This window comes from Tamandua tetradactyla, chromosome 5 (genome assembly GCF_023851605.1).
Source record: "Tamandua tetradactyla isolate mTamTet1 chromosome 5, mTamTet1.pri, whole genome shotgun sequence".
In the NCBI taxonomy this organism is placed as follows: Eukaryota; Metazoa; Chordata; class Mammalia; order Pilosa; family Myrmecophagidae; genus Tamandua; species Tamandua tetradactyla.
This window is the reverse complement of record NC_135331.1, coordinates 7,609,934-7,632,063: the sequence shown is the minus strand read 5'-3', so window position 1 is coordinate 7,632,063 and position 22,130 is coordinate 7,609,934. Positions and strand designations below refer to the sequence as shown.

At 55.0% G+C, this 22,130-nt stretch overlaps 1 protein-coding gene across 18 annotated transcripts in view; it reads right to left on the bottom strand.

Annotated features, from left to right (window-relative positions):
• Positions 1 to 22,130, bottom strand: part of NCOR2 (nuclear receptor corepressor 2) — a 320,600-nt gene that overhangs the window by 123,424 nt on the left and 175,046 nt on the right. For all 18 annotated transcript variants that reach the window (XR_013175504.1, XM_077159574.1, XM_077159582.1 and 15 more), the window contains 4 exons: positions 20,887 to 21,014; positions 17,087 to 17,264; positions 8,909 to 9,088; positions 3,981 to 4,094 (listed from right to left, as the gene is read on the bottom strand). Coding sequence is in view for 17 of the 18 variants with exons in the window: in XM_077159574.1 (XP_077015689.1) it covers positions 3,981 to 4,094; positions 8,909 to 9,088; positions 17,087 to 17,264; positions 20,887 to 21,014 (600 nt within the window). In the remaining variant the exon portion in view is untranslated. The remainder of the gene's footprint in view (positions 1 to 3,980; positions 4,095 to 8,908; positions 9,089 to 17,086; positions 17,265 to 20,886; positions 21,015 to 22,130) is intronic.

Genomic DNA, 22,130 nt, shown 5'->3' with positions numbered 1-22,130 from the left:
GGCCACTGACCCACCATCTCCCCTTCTCTCTTGCCACTAATCATTCATTCAACAAATATTTCATGAGCATTTACCATGTGTTAGGCAACATTCTGGGTGCTGGGACACAGGCAGGATACGAGACAAAGACCCCTGCCTTCACAATAAACAGAACAAGTGAAATATATGTCAGATCCCACAGGGACAATGCTCAGAAGGAAAACAAGGAAGGGGGAAAACGGGTGCTGAAGGGGTCTCAGGATTACATGGAGGGTCAAAATGGGCCTCACCAAGAAGGGGACATTTGAGCAAAGACCTTAAGGTGGTGACAGTGAGCCCATGAATGGCACAGGGAGAGGAGCGCCAAGCACAAGGAACAGCAGGTGCAAAGGCCCTGAAGCCAGAGCATACCTGAGTGTTTGAGGAAGAACCAGGAAGCCAGTAGGGCTAGAACAGAGGTAGGGGGGAAAGGAGAGGAGAGAAGGGGAGTTAGGGGCAGTTAAGGTACAAACCCTTCAGATCAACAGTTTGCCCACACACACGGTGACCTGGGGTACAATTCTAACTATGTCCCCCAAGGTACATCCCCATTGCATGCAAGAGTGGCAAGCACAGGGCAGGTGTTCAGTGTGTAGCTGCTGGCTGAATGAAAGAACAGTACAGTGTGATGCACTTAGCCGGACTAAATTACTAGGCTCTGAAGAATCAGGAACCAGGGCTAAGTCTCAGCTTCAAATATGAAGCCTCTGGGGAAATCACCAGGGCCTTAGTTTCCTCATCTCTAAGTAGGAGGAGCAGTGACTCCTGTGCCCCACCCCCAGGACACCATCGGGCTGGATGCAGTGCAGATGAGCAGAGAGACCCAGGCTAAGGCACTAGGGGAGATGTGCTAAGAGCTCTGGAAACCTGCCTGAGCCTGACCAGCATGCCCTCCCATCTCTGATATCCTCTTCGGAGATGCCCCTCCCCTATTCTCAGTCTGCGGGGTGGGCAAGGGACACACTCCACCCCCAGAGTCCAAGGCTGGGTCTGAGATCCAGCCCTACCTAACCTATCAGTGTAATCAAATCCCCAGGCCTCGGAATTGGCTCAGAAATGAGCACGTGGCTCCAGCCAGCCACTGAGTGCCAAACCGGGGCTACCACCAAGACTATCTGTAAAGAAGCGCTTCCTATCTGCCCTGAAGAGGGGGTGGCAGAGCCTGGAGCTAGTGGCAGCCACTTTTCCATATCCTAAAACCCTGCCTGAGAATGGCATTGGGAGGAGATACTAGACAGTTTCATCTGAGCACCTGGATCCAGCCATACCTGAAGCAAACTCCCACCAACTTTTCATTACAAGACTCAGTTTGAGCTGAGTTTCTGTCTCTCACATCCAACTTTAACTTACCAGAACCTACCAGGAGTACCCTTATAGTTTACAAAACCTTCTCACCACCATCTCAGCTATATCAACTCCATGACCTCAAGAAAATGGCCAGAACCCAGGAGCAGCAGAGAAAAAAGACTAAACCACACAACCCATTAGGGCATAGGCTGGACTGGAATCCAAGGTTCCATAAGAGGAAAACTGAAGCAGATGAATCAGATGAAGGTTGCAATTCTGGTGGGGAGACTGCACTGAGTAAGAACTGGGAGGCGGTTGCTTAATTGGTATTGGGGGGGAGGCTGAGGTGATCAAAGAGCCAATTCGATTTGTGTCCACAGCTCCCTGGGAGAACGTGGTGAGACCCAGCTGGGGGAGTGGGGGTGGGTGAGGGGTGGGGGATGGGGGATGGGGGGACCTCAAAGTACTACTTAGAAGAAACCATGCTGGGGAGGGTGACAAGCAAGCTCCCTATAGGGAGTGGCACAAGTCTGCACCTTTGAGTCCACCTGGCTGGGGAGGGGCCGAGAGCTGCAACCTGCCAAAGATCTCAACCCAACCCAACACCCCCACCCCCACCCCCCACCCCAGCCAGGCTGAGACCCCAGCAAGGTTCAAGGGCACTACGGCAACATCTTGAGCAGAGCTGCTAACTTGTCTCCACAGCTGCTGGAGAGAACTGTGTCTGCTCTCCCACCCAAGGACCAGGGAGGTGGGCAGAGGTGCCCACTGGGGTGACCCTCCCAGGATCCCTGCCCCCATCCTATACACCAAGGGCTCCAGGAACCAACTCAATATTGGCTCCAGTTTGCAACCTCAACACTCCCTTGTTGTGCAATCTCAGGCAGCAACACTTCCCTCTCTGAGGCCTGGTTTCCTTAACAGCAAAATGGAAAGAATACTCCTGTTTTGTAGGTAAGGATTAAATGGCATCATTAAAAATACAAACAATAACAAGGAGAAGAAAAGAGCAATGACGCCAACAACCACGTCACAGCAGCTAACACCCGCTCAACACCAGATGCTGTTCTGAGGGCACCCCAAAATGCCCTACTCATTACACTCCACACCAGCCATGCAGGGAGGTGCTGTAAGGAGCATCATTCTGCAGGTGGAGAATGTGAGTCACAGGGAGGTTAGGTAAATTCCCCAAGGTCACAGGGAAGTGGCAGGGTCAGGATTTGAACACAGGACACCTGGTGCCCAAGCCCTCAATGCTAAAAACAGGTGGCACTAGGCTCTCCCACTGTTACCATGGTATTAGGGTTACTTGGATGAGGGAACAGGGCACAAGAGGGTGGATGAGGGGCTGCAAGGCCAGCATACAGTCCCCCTCAGCATGCTCAGTCTCACCCCAAATCACACTGCTGCTCCAAGAGGAGGAGGCGTAGCCAAACTGGTTGACCTGGTAGTTTCCTACCTGGAGTTATTTCAAGTAGCACCAACCATGTGTTCAGAGGCCCCCGAGCAGCCACCAAGACCCTTGGGGCCCTAGATGTCCCCACTCACCCTGTACTCTGGGAACTAATCCAGACAGGGGCAGATTCCACAGCAGGGGCAGCTGGGGAGGAGGGGGACCAGAGGAGCTGAGACAGGGAGGGGAAGCCCCCTATCTGTCACACTTCACTTCACCTCAGCACCCAACCATCTCTAGGCCTCAGTTTCCTTATCCATAAAACAAGGATGTGGGACTGAACAGCCACCAACTCTGAGCACATATGGGAAAAGTCAACTTTCAGGTATTTAACCTAAACTCGCAGTGGCCTGATTGGGATACCAGGAGCTCACGGTCTTACCAGACTCCAGGTTCTGCCCCGAGCAGTTCGGACCCCTGAGGTCCAGCCCCTGGCACCACATTGCCCTGGATACCCCTCATCCCTCCCAGGGTCCCCAGCTGCCTCATTGCCTGCTACAGACCCTGGCTTTCTGGATTTCAGCCCTCCTAAAGGCCCCTTCCAACAAAGGCCAGGACTACAGAAGCAGGTGCTGGTGCCTAGTGGCCCACGGGTTCAAATTCCAGGCCCACTACTTCCTGGCTGTGTGGCCTTGGGCAAGTTACTTAACCTCTCTGGGTTTGTTTCCTCCTATGTAAAATGGAAACTGCCATATCTACCCTCCTAGGACCACTATATAAGGAATTGGTCCCCTGCCTGACAGAAAAAAATGCTCCATTAATGTTAGGTTTATTGTGACTATTATTATGATTATTTTCTGCATTATAGATATTTCTTCCAGCTGTCTAAAATGAGGCCAGCTCCAGGCCCCCAGATGATCCACTGGCCCTGGTGCTCCTCTGCCACCAGATGCCCACATTTTCACTCTGTGTTTTGCAGGCTGGAGCCACAGCCCACACTCTCGAGCACACATGCTCAGACAGGACTGCAGCCACACCAAGCTGGGTCCCCATGGCCAGCCCTTCCCGACCTGCTCACAAACCCCAGTCTCTGGGCGGCGGGTTGCTGAGTCCCCAACTCTGCTCTGCCATTCTGCAGACAGGAACACTGAGGCCTGGTGAGGGAGCAAGCTCCTTCAGGATGACACCTCATTCTACTGACAGCCAGAACAGGGTGGGCAGCAAAGGGCAGCTGCCCAGTAGGAGGTAGGGGCTCTGGGAACCCAGGGGCAGGGGGACATACCCGGTTCTCGTCATAGATGATCTGCACAAGGCTGCGGTGCTTGGACTCAATGGGCGGCGGTGACACGGGCTTCTCGGGCTCGGGTGGCTTGGCAGCCTCCTCCTCCAGCTGTTGCTGTGGGAAGCAGGGAGGGCATGCATCATGAGTGGGGCGGAAGGAGATGCAGGCACCCCCACAGTAGCAGAGCAGCCCCCTCACAGCCTGGACTGGTGGCCGCACACAGGAAGTCAGGCTACTAACCATTTCCTGTGAGTCAGCCCCAGGGACTCAGCACCCTGGAGAGGCCCTACTCCCTTGGAGAAGGGCCCAGCCCACAGGCCAGCACAAGCCTCCAGGCTCTGCAGCCAGACCTCCCTGATACAAAGTCCATCTGCACGACTTCCCAGCTGGGTAAGGGTAAGTGAGCAGCTTCAACTCTCTGTGCCTTAGTTTTCTCATCTGTAAAAGGGGACTGACCACTGTGTCCCCCTCACAGGGCTGCAGGGAGGATTAAATGAGCAGGCCCATACACAGCACACCATGGGGGCTGTGAGTCCCACCACTGCTGGGGAGGCCAGGGAGGCTGGCCAGAAGGGGACCCATTACTTTCCTCATCTGGAAAACAGGGTAACTAAAGCACCTGCCCTGGAGGGTGGGTGTGAGGGTCAGAGGAGCTAAGCAGGCAGAGCACCTGCACACAGCAGGCACCCAATAAGCAGCCTCTCATCATCTTCATCACTATTTCTATCTTCATCATCTGGCCCATGGTCTTTACACTGGGTCACCCACCTTCCTCCAAACATCTCCATAAAGGGTGTCCTTTCGTGGCACTGTCTGCTTCATACCAGACCAGAGAGCCTAAAACACTGGCTCAAGGTCACACAGGAGGCCAGGCCCTGCCTGCAACCAGACAGGGCACATGAGAGGCCCCAGTACTACTTTTCTGTTCGTAAGGTTCGCATCCTACATTTGATCAGGGGGCTGACAGTCAAGAACCCAAAAAGGTGGCCAAAGGAGGGCAATGCAAAAAGAGCCAGAAAAGTCAGAGTCCTGGCTCCTGCAGGCACAGTGGCCTGGCTGGTTACAGAGTGAAAAGTTCTGCCAGTTGAACCAAGCTGCCACAGCCCCACAGCGATGTCTGGTGGTGGCCCATGGAAGAGCAGCCAGCACCTGGAAAACGTGGCCACCCCACAAAAGTACATCCAAACGCAGCCAGAGAAATGAAAGAGGCACACAGCTGGAAAGGGTGGATGGAAGGGAGGGTCTCTTCAGTCAGTAAAGGCGGTCCTTTCTCAGTCCTCCACAAGACACCTACAGTGATCCAGCCAAGAAGGTGACTCAGAACTCTGCTGGGCCTGTGTTCAAACAGCTCCATGGCTCATGCGCTGTGCAGCCTTGGGCAGGTCATTTTCCCTCTCTGAGCCTCAGTGTCTTCAGTGAGACTAAAGTAAGAACAGTACCCGCCTCCTCGGGCTGCATGCAGGTGAAAGGAGATAATATACAGAGGTGCTGGTGCCTGGCAGGGCTGCCTGTGGCTTCTGCCCTAGCCACAGACATGCACACATGAGCTGTAGCATCAGCCTTGTCCCAAGGCCAGGGACAAAATCAACGACAGACAATATATAAACGAATGGGGATGGCTGTTCCAATGAAATTTTAATTACAAAAACAGGAAGCAGGCTGCATCTGGTAAGCAGGCCTGTGGTTGGCTGGCCCCTGGCAAGGAGCACGGCTGGGGTGAGTGCCGCTCAAGAGTCAGGGACAGCTTCCTGTGCAGAGGACAGCTGAGCCACAGCCAGAGGGATGCAAAGGAGGGAACCCTGGAGGAGCTGTGGAAAGGTGTCTGGGCAGAGCGAGTGGCCAGGGCAAGGGCACTGCACTGGGACGAGTGTGGCAAGGAGAGGGGAGGAGAGGGTGCACGGCCACCCTGGGAGGGGTCAGAGCAAGGCCATGGCAGGCTGTGGGGGCTGGGGTTGTGTTTGAAGAGTGGTGGGAGCTTTTGAGTTGGGACTGGATCCCAGGACCTCCTGGCTCAGCATCCCCAGATTAATAGGAGCCCAGCGTACATAACCTGGTAGACTCCATGACAGCAGGCTGGAGGAAGGTTCTGGGTGATGGGCCATAACCTCCGTCTCAGAACCCCAGAATCCAGCTGGACTTCTGAGGTCCATGGTTGCTCCTGCTTCTGGGTTCCTGAATTATTGTTTACTGGATTTCTGCCAGCCACACCAACTCACACACTACCCCCTGAGCTGTCCTGGTGTCCATTGTGCTTGGAGAGCCTTTCCCAAGGTACCCAAGCCCATCATCTCTGCTCCTAGGGAGGCCCCAGCTCGGGCACTGTCATACTGAGCTACTGCAAAGCAAAGTCCCATCCTGCCAAAATCCATAGCCACCAAAGCCCATGAAACCAGGCCACAAGCAGAATGGACCCACCTACCCAGCCAGAGAAGGGTTTGGGTTTCTGGGCTGATCACTGACCTTAAGGGGTGGAGATCCAATAGGCCACCAGCTAAGGGGGTAGGAGAAAGGGGACACATGCATGGCCACTTAGTCCCCACATGCAAGTACAATTACATAACCAGCTCAACACTGCATTGGGTACTGCCAGGCCATGTGGGGAAGGGGAGGGGCCTGTGGCACTGACCCTGGGATGGGCCACTGGGTGCTGCCCCAGGGCATTGGCCAACCAAGCAGAGGTGGCAGGATGCTGCTGCTCCAAAGGCATCTCCACTCAGGGACCCCTGGGATACCTCCAAAAGGGACCAGGATCCTGACCAAAGGGCCCTCTCATTGCCTGATATCAATTACTTCATTCATTTATTCATTCATTCAAATACTGATTGAACACCTCCTCTTTTCCAGCCACGTTCCAGGCACTGGGGGCATAGCAATGAAAAACCTGGACAAAAACCTCTCCCCTCCAAGAGAAAAGACAATAACAAAAAAGCCAAAGTGCACCCCAAATCAGAGAACGATGAGTGCTAGGAAGGAAAACAGGCAGAGAAGGGAGACAGTGAATGATAGGGGAGCAGGGTTTTCAGAAGGGGTAGCTAGGGGAGACACTTCTGAGGAGGTGAACTCCAAGTGAAGCCTGAAGGAAGAGAAGGAGGCAAACATTTCAAGATCCAGGGGAAGAGCATTCTAGGAAGAGGGGACAGTTTGTGCAAAGGTCCCGGGTGGGAACAAGGCTGGAGTGTTTGAGAAGCCTAATAAGGCTGGCACTGCTAGAGCAGTGAGTGGGAGAGAAACAGGGCGAGAGAGCAGAAAGGGTTCAGGGCAAAGCATACCAAGCTGCAGAGTAAGCCAAGCAGCAGGGGCACACTAGCTCAACGTCAGGATCCGTCCCAAACAGCCACAAGCGCGTCAATCCCCATGGTCACCCACAGGGAAGGTCCCAATGGCCTCAGGTCACAGATGAGGAAACTGAGGCCCCAAGAACGCCAAGGGCTCTGGGTGCCCCTGCCTCCTCACAGGGACAGCACAGCATGGGCCAGATTGGGGAGGATTCTTTTCCACTGGTGAGGGGCATGTACTGCCCAAAAAGAACTTCTCAGGAGCATTCACAGAAACCCTGAGGCCTCAGGGGCTAGTGTCGAGGCAGGTGGCTCCAGGGGAGGCAGGGGCTGGAGGGAGATGGGGCCACCAGGAAACATACAAAGGCAAGGGGTCTTGCAGGAAAAGACTGACTTGAGCCAAGTCTAGGGAAAAGGCAGCACAGGCAGGCAGTTAGATTGTTTCTAGAAACCTGGGGCTTGAATTTCCAGGATGTCAGCCTGCTAGCAGGTTATCTTCCTAAGACTCACACCCATCCTTGGAGAGCAAAGCTCTGAACTGGAAACCACAGATTCCTTGGACAGCAGGGGCTGTTGCCCCTGAAGGAGAAAAGCCAGCCCTCAGCTCTGTCCCCACATGCAAGGACATTTCTTACCTTTAACAAGCAAATGTCCTAAGACCTCCCTCTATGCACATGGTCGCCGCATGCTCTCAGACAAGCAACCACTCAAGTAGGGGCAATGGAGCCCCAATGTCTGGCTCCAAAGACCAGCTTGGGCATTTCCAAGCTGTGGGACCTCAGGCAAGTTGCATCAGCTCTCAGCACCTCCATGTCTTCATCAGTGAAATGGGAGAAAAACTGACACTCACCTCTCCCCAGTCACTCATGGTGGGGATTAAATGAATCGCACTTGGGAAGTGCACAGCTTGGTCCCAGGCACAAGGAATGCTGTCAATAAAGGTGCCATTGCATGGCTACTGGTGACCTCAGGGGTGGGGACAGGACCAAAAGTAGGAGGGGGAACTATTTTCTCCTTGACACCATTTTTTCACTTTTGCATATATGGACTTATTTTAACTGTAGACCAATTTCCTCCTGACAATCCAATGAAGTGGATGGGTGCTGGGTCTGGGCCCATTTTACAGATAAGGAGACTAAGGCCACATGGTGGGGGATGGGCAGAGCTGGGAGGCCCAGACAACTCAGATTCCAGAGCCAGGTGGTACCAGCTGATAATCCCATGTTACAAACAAGAAATGCGAAGCACAGAGAAGTAACTGCCCAACCCACATAACCAGGAAGTTATAGAAAACAGATTTGAGATAGCACAGCCTGGCTCTGAATCCTGAACTCCTAGACGCCATACCTGTGCTGGGCAGTACAGCAGCCACTAACCACATGTGGCTATTCAAGCCTCAATTTAATTTAATTTAGCTAAGTTAAATTAAAAGTTCAGTTTCTCAGACTCGCTCATACATGTGGGTAGTGGCTGCTATATCAGACAGAATAGGTTTAGAATATTTCCATGACTGCAGAAAGTTCTACTGGGCAGCGCTGCACCACACAGCAGTCTTATTTAATAAACGTAAAAGGCATAAAACAGCCAGCACATGGGCAGTGCTCAGTGCATCATTGCAGAGCCACCTTGCCCCATCAGGCCTCCTGCCTGCACCTGCTTCTTCTTCAGCTTGGAGATCTGCTGCTCCACCATGGTGATCTCGCGGTCCACACGGTCCATGCTCTGGATCAGCTCCTCCTTGGAGAGTCGCGGAGGCACAAGCTCCAGCTCAGAGTCAGCATGAGGGGGGCTGGGTGGAGATACTGGCTCCAGCTTGCCTGTCAGGTTGCGCTCCTGTGGCAGAGAAAAGACAAGCAGGAGGTCAGTATAGGGGCACCCCCAGGCAGCAGCCTCCTGCCCCAGGTTCCAGTCCTGCACACTGGACTTCTGCCACAAAAGTCCCCACAATGCAGCCGCAAGGTTGCTCTGTGGTCCTGCCACTCTGCCTTTGTCCCCATGGGTCCTGTCCTCCTTGCCAGGTACACCCTTCCCAGCCCTTCGCTCCATTCCCAAAGGTCAGAATCCCTTGCATTCCTCCAGATTTGCTTCAAATGCCGCCACCTACATGAATGTTTTCTCAACCTCCCCTTTCCCCATTATGCACTCCTCTTACCCCACACATGTCCTCCTCACCAGAATCAATGCCCCAAGAGGAGAATCCAAGGCCCTACAACCTCTATTCTCCCCAGGCCTGGCCTCAGCAGGCCCATTTATTCATAAGGCTCAACCCAAACAAGCAGTGACAAAACACTGTAGACACCACAACACCCGGCTTTGCAGCAAACATACATGCAGATACCATGAGACACTAATCATATACGTTGGATGAATTACAAGGTATGCGTATATAGCTCAGTAAAATCTGCAGTTAAAAAAAGTAAACGTGTGCTCACACAAGCACGCAGACATACTCCAAGATGGGACATGTAGATGGTGAGAGTAGTTAAGGAAGAGGGGATGTTCACCTTTTTTTTTAGTTTATGAGTATTTTCCTTCACTGGGGATTGTTCTTTGTTTAATTTTGAAAACATGCCAAATGAACAAAGGAGCCCTTCATTTGGCTGCTCCCTGACTCCACCATTTGAACAACTGAAGTTTACGAGCATGGAGCTGTGCCGGGAGGGCACGGGGACAGGGACATAAAAAGCACAGCCTCGCCTCCAGGACGCTCTCCTCTGGAGCCCGATGCCTGGGTTCAAATCTCCGAACAAAGTACTCCCTGCTTCGATTTCTTCATCCATATACTGAGAAGATAACGGTTCCCACCTTCCAGGCTGCTGTGAAGCTTACAAGCACGAATGAGGGCAAAGCGCTCAGCTCGGGGCCCAGCATCCCTAAGTGCTCTGTAAATGTTGGCTGTGACTGGCCCACCCCAGACCCGGGCTCTGGGCCTGGCGGCACAGGCATATCCCAGCCAACCCAGCCCCCGTCTGTGCCAGCAGGCAAGGCCAAGCTGGCAGCTGCTGGAGGAGCAGGCCCCAGGAGGAGCACCAGCGCAGCCTCTCCACCCCCACGCAGCTGCCACCCACAGCACACAGGACACATTATTCCCTGGACAACTGTGGCCTGAGGGCCATTCAGAGCCCCCTGTCGTGAGCCTAGCAGACACTGTGCCAGCTTATGCCCACTCTCTTGACCTCAGGGCATCTGCCCCCTTAGGAAGCCCCTGCCAAGGCCCAGATGGTCGCAGGATCACATTGGGTTTGCCTCTGGCCTCAAGGGGTCCCTCTGAGACATGGGGGAGCTAGAGTCAGGACGCCCCCTGGCACTCTCCACACTTAGACCCTCTAGGAATGCAGAGAAGGCCTTAGTACCCCCAACTCCCCACCTCCATGCACCTCTAGGTTACCTTGCACCAGGGACACCCTAGGAACTAAACCCGGGACCACTCTCTGCTCAGCCCATCCCAGTCCTCAGCACGTGCCACCTCCCCACCCACTGGACCCCCAGCATCTCTGCAGGAAGGTTGCCATTTCATCCTTGTCATACAGATGAGGAAACCAAGGACCCCGAGTCATGTGGCTGGCAATGCTCTAAGCCAGGATGCAGCAAACTTGTCTGTAAAGGGTCAGGGGATAAATATCTCAGATTCTGCAGGCCAGATAATCCCAGTTCCAACTACTCAATTCTGCCATCGTATTGCTGAAGCAGACACAGACATGGTCGTGTGCCAGTAAAATTTAACTTACAAAAACAGGCTGGGGATCAATGGGGCCTGGGGGTCGCAGTCTGCCAACCTTTGCTTTAAGCAATCCCTACATGGTGACTCATGTGATGCTCACAACCACTCTGGGAGGTGAAAACAAGACTTCTGCCACTTCACAGGGGAGGAGACTGAGGCTCAGGCTCACCCAGCCCCTGGCTCGGTGGGCACAGGCACAGGATTTGGTCTGGGCTCTCCAGGGGCAGGCAGAGGTCACAGCCAGGCTACAGAGGTTCTCATGGGAGAAGCAGGGTCCCTGCTACACATTCATCACACAGAGCTGCAGGGCTGGGCCTTCTCGGGGCCCTGAAATCACACCCAAAACTGCATGGATGAACAACTCACCTGGAAAAACACCTGGAAGAGCGTCTGTGTCTGTACACGTATGTGCGTGAGTGTGTGTGCGTCCTCCCTGACGGGAGGCCTGAGCTGGCGGACACAGGAGCCCTGACCCCACACACAAAGACAAAGGCAGCTTGTGTTTTCCGGCCTCACAGGGTCTTTGCACAAGCTGCCCCCTCTGCCCTGAGTACCCGGCTCCACATCTGTGATGGCTGGAACTGGCCTCACCCACCCCATGCCCACGCCCCAGGCCCTACCTGAGGTTCTACCCCACCTCTACACAAGCTCATTGCCACAGCCCTATTCGCTTCTCAGGGCTTTTGAGACAAAAGGTGATGGTGAAACAACTCGCGTGGCCTAGCTGTGTTACCTGGTACAGCTAATGTTTCCCCAGCCAACCTGCTCTTCGCTCGTCCACCAGGACTGAGAAACAGGATAAATGGGACAAGAACAAGGACTGAGGAAGCAAGGGCTTTGGGGCCAGGCTACCCCAAAACTGCGAGACCAAATCATTCATCCAATTCAGAAATAATTCTGAAAATAATTTCCGAGGCTGGTGGGGACAGCACAAGGGTTAGAAGAAGCAGTTGGCAACCACTAAGAACTGCTGGAAATGTTGCTGGAAATTCATTTTCGTTAAAATCTTGATGGATAAAGGCTTTTTCTCCTGTGGGGTTTAGACTGAACCTTCTGGGGACTCAACAGTTTGATCCCTTGGTCCAGTTTAACTGTACAGTTTATCCACTTTAAGTGTACAGTTCAAGGGCATTAACTACACTTTCAATATTGTACAATCATCACCACCATCTATTTGCAAACTTTTTCATGACCCTGAACAGAAACTCTGTCCCATTAAATGACAGCTCCCCTTTCCCCCTCTTCTCCCAGCCCCTGGTAGCCTCTAATCTACTTTCTATCTCTACTGCTCACTGCAGAGATTTCATCTAGGTGGAATCATACAACATCTGTCCTTTTGTGTCTGGTTCCTTTCACTCAGCATCATGTCTCCAAGTTCATCCCTGCTGCAGCTCGCGTCAGCAATTCATTCCTTTGTAAGGATAATATTCCATCGTACGCATAGACCACATTTTGTTTACCCGTTCATCTACTGATGAACACTTGGGTCATTTCCATCTTTGGCGATGGAGAACAATAGCTGAGTTCCTGCTTTCAACTCTTCTGGGGGGTACACATCAAGAATTCAGACTGCTGGGTCCCATGGTCGTTCTATGTCCAACTTTCTGAGGCCTTGCAAAACTGTTGGCCATGGCATCAGGTTTGGCTTCATTCTCACCAAAAAGGCATACCCAGGTGGCAGTTTCCCAGGTATGGGACCAAGGGATCCAACCACTGAGTCCCCAGAAGGTTCAACCTAAACCCTAGAGGGGAAAACATGTCAGTAGATGGCACTTGGTGTCATTTTCGCAATCCAATGCCCCTGATGTAAAAGTTCACACCAACCTCAGAGCGAAATGCTTACTATGCAAAATTAAAGACATGGAGGCACCTTGGGATCCCCCATCTCAGCTCCAGGAAGAGCAAAGTTGGTCTCACCATTCCCGTAGTCAGCTCCCCCAGGCACAATGATAGATTCCAGGAAGGGCAGGGGGCACTCTCAAAGGCAAGGAGGAAAAGCAGCTTTCCCCTGGAGCTGTGGAAAGGGAAAGGGTTCCCTCTTTCTGCTGGCATTGAACCTGGGAGGAGGAAGGCCAGGACTTACAAGCTGCCACCTAGTTTACACACCAAGGCCATGTAAAAGACAGCAGAGCCAAGAGATGGGGAAAGAGCGAGTCCTGGAGATACCACTTGACTCCTGGATCAAGTTGCACCTGAAGCCAACCCACTCCTGGACTTTAGTTCTGAGAGCCAGGACTTCTGCTTAAGACAGTTTGATTTGGGTTTTCTGCCCCCTTCAGCCAACAGATCCCAACAGACCAAGGGACTTACAGAAGTGGTACTGTTTTTGACCATTCTAAAGTTCCCTAAAGTGAAATTTTATGAATTCTAAAGGAAACCGCTGAAGCCACAGGACTCCAGCAGCTCAAAAGCAAGGAAACATTAATAAAACAGACCACTTTCATATGAAAAAGGATCAGGAGAGGGGAGTGTGGAGAGAGTCAAAAAAAAAATCAAATTCCTGTTTCATGCATGCAGCTGAATACCACACAGCAGACACAAAAAACATCTGAATGCTTTCAGAATTGTTTCTCCTGAGTTTTTTCGCCAGTCCGGAATTGCTCAGATTTTCCGAAGCTCTCAGCCTGAAGCAATGACAACCGCAGTTCAGCCAGGCCCCAGCACTGGGCCCACAGATCCCCCCAGCCCCACAGGGTCCGGGAAGGGGAAAGAGACACCCCCAGAGAGAAACACAAAGACAGGGAGAGTCCGAGAGACACAAAGACAAAGACATGAAGATGGACAGACAGAGGGAGATATCCACAGATGGAGAGGGGGTCCCCAAGCAGAGGGAACCCCAACAAACAGGGGGACAGGGAAGACCAAGGAGAAAGGGGAACAGAGCTGCTGGGAGACCTGGGGACCTGTCAGAGGCACCCCTCAGAGCCCCGTTCTCTGGGGCAGATGTACCTGCGAGGCAGATTCCGTGGGTGACGGTCACTGAGGAGAAAATCGAGTGGAATGCTGCCTTCCCCACTGCCATCCCAGACCCGCTTTGGGCTGAATTGGGTGTCCCTCCTACCTCCCCCCATCCTCCACAAAACAAGGAGGGTGCTGACTGGTATTCCAACAGGGCCGAGCAGGCAGAGGGCAGGGACTGGGGGCAGGGGCCCAGGGAGCTGCTCCCCCACCCCAGCTCTCGGCCCGAGGGTGACAGAGAGAGAGCTGCGCTGTGAAATGGGGAGAAGAGCCCTGACTTCTCTGCCCTAGTCTGGTCCCTGAACCCAACCCACCTTCTCAGGCCAACCACCCTGCAGCAAGAGGCCCCGAGAAAGCTCAGGTACAGCCTCTGGCCAGCCAGAAGCCTGGAGGAACCGCTCAGCCTGACCCCACCCCGCCCGGCAGTCAGAGGGGCTCCCAAGGCTGCTGGGGACACCACGACAGAAGCCTGGGGCCCCCAGTCAGCATTCCTGTAGGTCTGCGCTGGCAGAAGGCAGGCTTCTCTTGGGTGAAGTGGAAGTCGCAGGGAGAGGCCCGCAGCACACCATATGCCATTCATCCTCGGCCCCCGCACAGCCTCCCCCTGAGAATAGCTGGGCTATCTTCAAGAGCAATCAGATGAAAGGCCCTCTTCAATGGGGTCCCTGGGGCCCTGGAGGGTGTGGCAGCCCTGCAGGGGGACACAGGTATGAGCACAGCCCCTCCCCAGCCACCCCCAACCCACCCTGCAAAGGTCTATCCTGGGCTTTACTGGAAGACAAAAGACTCCCGGGAATGAGCAGGCTCATGGGGAAGAAGATATGTGCTCCAGGTGGGAGGAGTGGCGGGTGAACAGGGAGTGGACGGGTTGTGTGGGGGTGAGAGCAGTACGGGGTGGGTGAGCAATGAATGGTTGGGTGCAAGGCTGGCTGGGCGGGTGTAGTGCATGGCAGGTAGAAGTGATGGGTGAGGGGGTGGAAGGGAAGGTTGCAGGGAGGTCTGGCAGGTAAATGGATTAATGGGTGCACAGACACATGAACCAAGAGCTGGATGACGGTGGGAAGGGAAGGTGGGAAGCAGATCTGGGTTGGGAAAGACGGGAGAATGAGCAGAAGGATGCACAACTCTATGGGGAACACAAGGAAACAGGTACGTGGGGGGATTGATGGAGAAGTGGGTGAAAGGCAGATAGGTAAATGGGGCAGTGAGCAGGAAAAGGGGTGGTATGCTGGGTGGGTGGGTGGGTGGGTAGATAGACAGGTAGATGGAAAGAAGGATGGGTGGTGGGTGGATGGAAGGGCAGGTGGAAGGGTGAGTGGGTGGGATGGGAGGCAGGGAGGGAGGATAAGAGGGTGGAAAGGTTGGACGCAGGGAGGAAGACGGACGGATGGACGGACGGATAGATGGAAGGGTAGATGCGTAGGTGGATGGATGGAAGGATAAATGAAAAGAATGAAGGATGGAGGGTAAAGGAAGGAGTGTTGACTCATGGGTGAGGGGTGGTGGCTGAGGCCCCAAAAGCCAAGGCCCCCTCCCAGCCAAGGGTGGGGTGAAGGGCCTGCCCAGAGCCTCCAGACACCCCTGCATCGTTCCCAAGCCCAGGCTCCCATGTGGCTGCCCAAGCTCCTGTCCAGAGAGATCCCCCTCAGTGACCAGCAAGGACCCCCAACTGTTCCTTGGCAGACACAGTGGCAGCAGCCTCAGCATGAGCTGCCTCTGGAGGTCCCTGCAAAGATGGCCTTAAGTGTCCCACAGTTCAGGTCCGGGCAGGGGGCAAGGCAGCCCAGACACAAAGGCAGTGAGGGAAGGAGGCAGGAGGCTCAGCAGGAGAGGGCACTTCAGGAAGAGGGCATGCTTGAGGTACGGCCAGGACCCCAGTGAGGGTGAAGCAGGGTGGTCAAGGGAGCACAGGGAGAGACAGGAGGCAGGGTGATGGGGCCGGGCCCTGTGAGGACCATGCCTTTCTGCTGCATGAGCTGGGAGTCATGGAAAGGCCTAGAGCACAGGAAGATATAAGCTGCTATCTTCCCCAGATCCCCCCGGCACTCTGTGGGATTGGGGGGGCGTACCTGCGGCAGAGACCACGGCAGAGCCATCAGGATTTGCTGATGGATGGGAAGTGGGGAGGCCCTGTGGGGCCGCAGGATGGAGCTAGAGGGGGAGGCCTGGGAGGGAGCAAGGGGCCTGGCAAAATGGAGTTTCAGGCACATTCAATCCAAGGTGCTTGTGAAGTGACCCTGCTTTTCCTTGACAGCTGGGGTCGTCCCTGCCCCAGGTACGGGGTGGGGGGGGAGGCAGAGCCTCCTAGGGCACCACACTCACATCCCAGCACCTGGTAAGCAGGTATCAAGGCCACGAGGAAAGCAGAGGATAGAAAGGGGCCGGGGTACCCCTAGCCTCCAGGTGCAGGACCCCTCAGAGTCACCCCCGGGCTGCCAGAAAGCACACTCAGAGTGGGCAGCCAAACGCAGGGACACACATGAACGTGAAGCTGCCTAGCTCCTTCTACCCACACCTGGCCCGGGGTCCCTCAGGCAGATTAGTGCAACCCAGCCTGGTGCAACCTGGTGCCTGAGGACTGGCTGGCTGCTGGAAATAGGAAGAATGACTACCAGCCTGGCCGGGGGCTTTCCCAGGCCCAGGCCTGACCTAGCACCATCCCTGGGGGCCAACCTTGTCCCAACTCACTCCAGAAGAGGCTGGGACCCCCACTCCCCATTTGAACCAGCAGATACAGGACCCCCAGAGGCCTCAGAGCCTGAGCTGTGCCACTCACAGGCCCGAGTTCAAGACTTGGAAGCCCATCTGCTGTGTGAGCCTCACCCCAGCACTGATCAGACCACAGCACATGCTCAGCTGAAGCTGGAGGCTGCCTGGGCACCCCTAGCAGATCGCAGCACTCTCCTCTGTGGCTCCCTAGGACCCTCCCCATCCCTCACTTGCATTTATGCCACAGCAATACAAAGCCAGACTGTGGCTGCCTCAGGGCCCCTGTGCTTGGTGCTCCTATCACCTTCCCCAGCTCTTCCCTTGCCTAGCTCCTCACCCTGTGGCTGCCTCTGCCCATACCCTGCACCTTCCCTTCCCCCCAGCTCACTCAGCAGCAGAACCCAAAGCAGCAGAGCAGCTACAAGACTAGGGCCAGGCCTTACCTTGGCCAGGTCCTCAGAGCCTCCAGGCTGCCCCGCGGCCAACAGAGGTGAGGGCCTCAGCAGGGGATCAGGCAGCAGCTCCAGGCGAGGGCGCTTGCTCTCAATGAACTCCATCTCCGATTTGCCCAACTCAGGCAAATACGAGTGGGACTCAGGTCGCAGGTGCAGCTCCTGGGACCTGCGGGAGGCACATGTACTTGGCATCAAATGGGGAACCGAGGCTCTGAGAACCCCAGGACTCCACCTGACAGCCTGAAGGCCCTGTGCCCCTCCTAGCCAAGCACCTACTGGGTCCTATTCTCCCGAGGCTAGTGCTCCCAAGAGCCTGCAACCCAAGGCCACACTGCAGGGTGGGTCCCAGACCCAGCCTTGCCTCCTTTCCGCCAACACTCACTGACTGCATTTACAGGAAAAGGTTGCAGCAGTGCTGACAATGGAACCCCCTCGGTGATATTCTGCTCCCTTGCCACACAGGGTGGTCCCAGTGCCAGCACATCGTCCCCTCCTGGAACTGGCAGAAACAGACTCTGAGCCCCAGCCCAGACCTCCTGATCTAGACAAGATCCCAGGGTGATTTGTGTGCACAGCGGGGTTGAAGAAGCACTGTGGGCAGATGGCAGATAATTGAAGCACGTGGGCCGCCATTCCCTTATCACCCACCAGGCAGATAACACTTGTCAGGCACAGCACTCTGACAACCGCATTCCTGCCTCTGGGCCTTTGCACTTGCCTCCTATCAGGCTACTTCCCTCTTCCTCCTCGGGGAGGTCATACCCCCCACCAGCTGCCCGGTTCTCTTTTCCTTCCCAGCCCCTAGATGTGCTCGTCATGCCGTACATGTGTGCTGGATGCCCCCCAACCCAGAATGCCAGCTCGCAAGGGCAGGGTCATTCATCCGTTCGGTTCAGCACCGAATTCCGAGGCTTGGCACTCAGCAGGTGCCCCATCAGTGTGTGAAGACTGACTTAAACCCACCACCCACCACGTGAACAAGGCCACCACCCTCTGTGCTTGCTGCCCTGGAAGGCTGTCACACCTGGCTCTTTCCAAAGCCGAACCACAAGCCTCCGTCCCATCCACGTAGGACCTGGAGATCTGCAGGTGCAAGGTGCTTGGCAGGAAGCATGCAGGTAAATAGGGCAAAGCCCCAAGAACACCCAATGTGGCTCCTCCTGAACCTCCAGGTGCTCCCGCCCAACTAAGTCTAGCAGCCCTACCTGCTCCCAAGAGAACTGCAGCTGTGGCTTCCCCATCCGTGGCCTCCCCTTGTGGCATGGCCTCCCCTCCGTAGCCTCCTGCTGCAGCCCTAGGACACCTCCAAGGATTTCTGGCAGCACGGAGAGGCCCAGGCCTGACCCTAAGCCCCCGTCCTGGCTGAGTTAACACGGACTGGCCTCTAGCCTGGGGGCCTCAGCATTCTCACTGAGAAGGGGGCACGAATCCCACAGCTCAAACGTCCCCAGCTAAAGCTCCTGGAGGAGGGAGAAAGGACTTGACCAAATGGCCCCAGAACTTATACCCTGAGAGCCCGAGGCCAAAATCTGTCCCCTAGACCAGCTCTGCTAGAAGGCCTTTAAAATCCAAATTCACTGCCAATCTGCAAATACATGGAGAGTTTCGTATTAAAGCAAACATGCCCAACCTCTCCAGAAAGCCAAGTGATCTGCCCATCTCACTCACGTGGCTGCCTGGTTACAGCATGAGGTGGTGGCTCCCCACTCCCACCCTGTCGCCTTCACCGTCCCCGCCTGGCCGAGGGCACATGGCCCACTGACCTGTCTTTGCACCATTCTCTCTATGAGCCACCCCACAACACACAGCTTTGTCCCATTTTACAGAGGGAGAAACTGAGGCTCAGATGGGCCAGGGACCTGGAGCCTGCACTGCTGGCAGGAGGCAGGGGAGCAGGCACCCCAACAACCACTACCCCTGAGATCACTGTTGCTGTCTAAAGGGGCCTCTGGCCCGGGGCTGGCAGGCAAAGACTGAGCCAAAGCATCCACGAAGGGCCATAGAAGCCCCCAAAGTGGAAGTTCCCCTCCCAAGGCCCCCGCAGCCTGAGGTCTGCCAGGCTGGGCCCCGAGGGTTGCAGCTCCCACTCTGCCCAGCCTCCCTGAGCTGATGGCCCCTCTACCTCTGTCAACACCCGCCAGCTCCGCTCTCCAAGGGTGCCTCCCCCGGCCCCCACCGAGGCCTTAGCCCTGCAGTGCTGGGCAGGGAGCAGCAGAGGTTCCAGAAAGATGCCCACAGATGCTGCCCACTCAGAGCACCTGTGAGCACAGTACCTCCCACCGTCAAACCTCTGAGTCCATGGGAGGGTGGCCATTAGGGTCGAGAATCCACACAGGACCACTGGTGCCCTCTCTCAATACTCACTCCACCTGGAGGCACCGAGGGTGCGGGGGCCCATGGAGCAGCTTCCCCTGCAATCCTCCCTGCACGCAGCCTGGGGGATCTTAGAATGGAAATTCTATCCTGGCCCACCCCAGCTTACAACCCGCCCCCCCTCGCTCTCCTCTCAGTCAGGGTAAAGCACCCACAGAGCCTGGCCCCTGCCTACTTGCCCCCTCCTCTCCCAACCCGCCCCCTTGCTCACCCACTCCAGGCCCCCGGCCTCCATGCCTTCCTGCAACACACCAAGCCCACTCCCACCTCCGGGCCTGGGCACGTGCTGCTTCTCTGCTGTGTAAAGGCACTTCCCCAGCTCCCCCAGGGCCAGGCTCCTCAGCAGCCAAGCATCCCTCCTCCCAGTGTCTGTCCTGGCCACCAGCTCCACCAGAGACCCTCTCCCACCCTGCCCATTGGTCGACATGTCACCCCTGTGACCCCTTTAATGGTACCTGCCACAGCTGGAGCAATCCTGGGTGTCGTTTACAGGGCATCTCCTCCAGGTGGCCAGGCCTGCCTGTTCTGTGGCCGCCTTGTGCCCATCACCCGGAATGGTCCAGCATGGGTTAAGTGCTCTGCGCCTTAGCTCTTATGTGCTCACTGTCTCAAGCACCTCGGGGCCCTGTTCAGCCCCGGCCCCCCTCACTAAGGTCTCTACCTGCCACCTTTTCTCATTCCTTTCCCATAGGGAAAATGCTCTGCACCTTCTCCTGCCAGCTGCGGGATGCAGGATGGGAAAAGAACCTGGAGGAAAGGGGGGAGGGCAGGGAAGCAGTGGGCACTCCATTGCATCAACATGGCAAGGCGACAGCAACTGCTTACTTCATCCAACACCACCTGGGTGGTGCTGAGCAGGTGCTTGTAGTTGAGGGTGAGGGGCCATCAGCCGACCTTACTCATAGGAGGTGACCCTCCACCACAGTGGTGGGGTGGGAGTGGGGGTGGGTCATCCCAACAGGTAAGAGCAAAAACCGAGGTTTCTAAGAGAAGAAATTCTGCCCTGAAATGGCAGGAACTGCTCCTGCCTGAGTGTCCACCAGGGCTGCCCTATGGAGTGCAGACCTGCCAGCCAGCCCCACCTGCACATAGGCCAGTTGCTCCGAATACACCTCCTGGTAGGCAGCTCCCCTAGAATGTTTCTCTGTAACACCCCCACAGACACCCCCCTCCCCCACCCAGCTCTGGCCCCCAACTTGGTGTTCTCCCCCCAACACAGGGCCTACCAAGGGGCCATGGCTGGTGGTCCAAGGCCCAGGCATCAGCTCTGCCCATCCCGTGTCCTTGCCCTAAGGCAGGGGCCACACCAGGACAAGGACTGCCACGTGGCCAGCACGCCATCCTCTACAAGTCTGGCCTCCACAGGAACCTCAGGTAGCAGCTCTGTGGGTGAGCAATCCACGATCTCTCCTCACCTCTCATTCCCGGGCTGGAACTCGGACAGCAGGGAGGGCCTTCTCCTCTGGGGCTGGATGATAGAGCCGGGCGACAGGTGCGAGGAGTAGTCCCGGGCGTGGTGCTGATACTCCAACAGCCCAACGTCCTGCAACGAGACGGGAAGCAGCCGGTGAGTGCACCGGGCACAGCACAACCAGAGGCTCTGGACAGTCCATGGACAGCAGCCCCTGCCCCAGCCCCACTGCAGCCGGAACAGGACCCTCACCTAACCCAGCCCCACTGTGGCCCAGCTACATGAATTCGGACAAGCTGAAGAAGCTGTCTAAGCCTCAATTTCCCCAAGCCAGGGGGATCAACTTGGAAAATGCAGCACAACAAGGATTCAGCTACTATCTGTAGAAACAGAAATGTGTAAAACGAAAGCAGGAAAAATGCTCCACCTACATGTCTATCAAGAGGGAAGTGGGGGAATAAATAGGGCTGGCATGTGAGTGGAAAGGCATAACATCACACGTGAGACAGGCGGCAAAATGAGGAAGGTCCAGGTTTCAAAACAAATCGCCGTCCATCAGCAGAGGAATGGATAAAATGTGGTCTGGCCATGCAATGGAGTATTACTCTGCCATGAAAAGGAACAGAGTTCTGATTCTACCTACAACCTGAAGGAGCCCTGGAAAGAATATAAGCCGAGTGGGAGAAGCCAGACACAAAAGGCCACATACCACCTGCAGGACATATCTTGAATACGCAAATTCTAGGAGACAGAAAGTAGATCAGAGGTTCCCAGGGGCAAGGGGGAGGGAGAATGAGGAGATGCAGCTTAATGGGAACATAGTTTCTGTTTGAGGGAATGGCATGGTCATGGTAAGGGATGGCGGTGATGACACTGTACACGTAATGAATGCCACTGAAATATATGCTTAAAAATGGTGAAAATGGCAAATTTTATGTTATATGTCACCACAATACAGTTTTCTAAACATCCAACCTAGGAGGTACATGTTGGGTCTTTCTTTTAAAAGTCGACACATCCATAAGCACAGATCAAAGGCAGGAGGACAAACCTCAGGAAAATCCCTCCCTTAATAAAATGACATCTGTTATTATCCTGGGGAAAACCAAACAATAACAAATTAAATGTATCCCAACTGTCATCTATACTCTGATTTCAGAAATACTAAAACATTAAAAACAAAAACGAGCCTTTCAAACAAGGAAACAAGACAGGTTTCACACATGATCCCAACTGATTAGTTCTGTC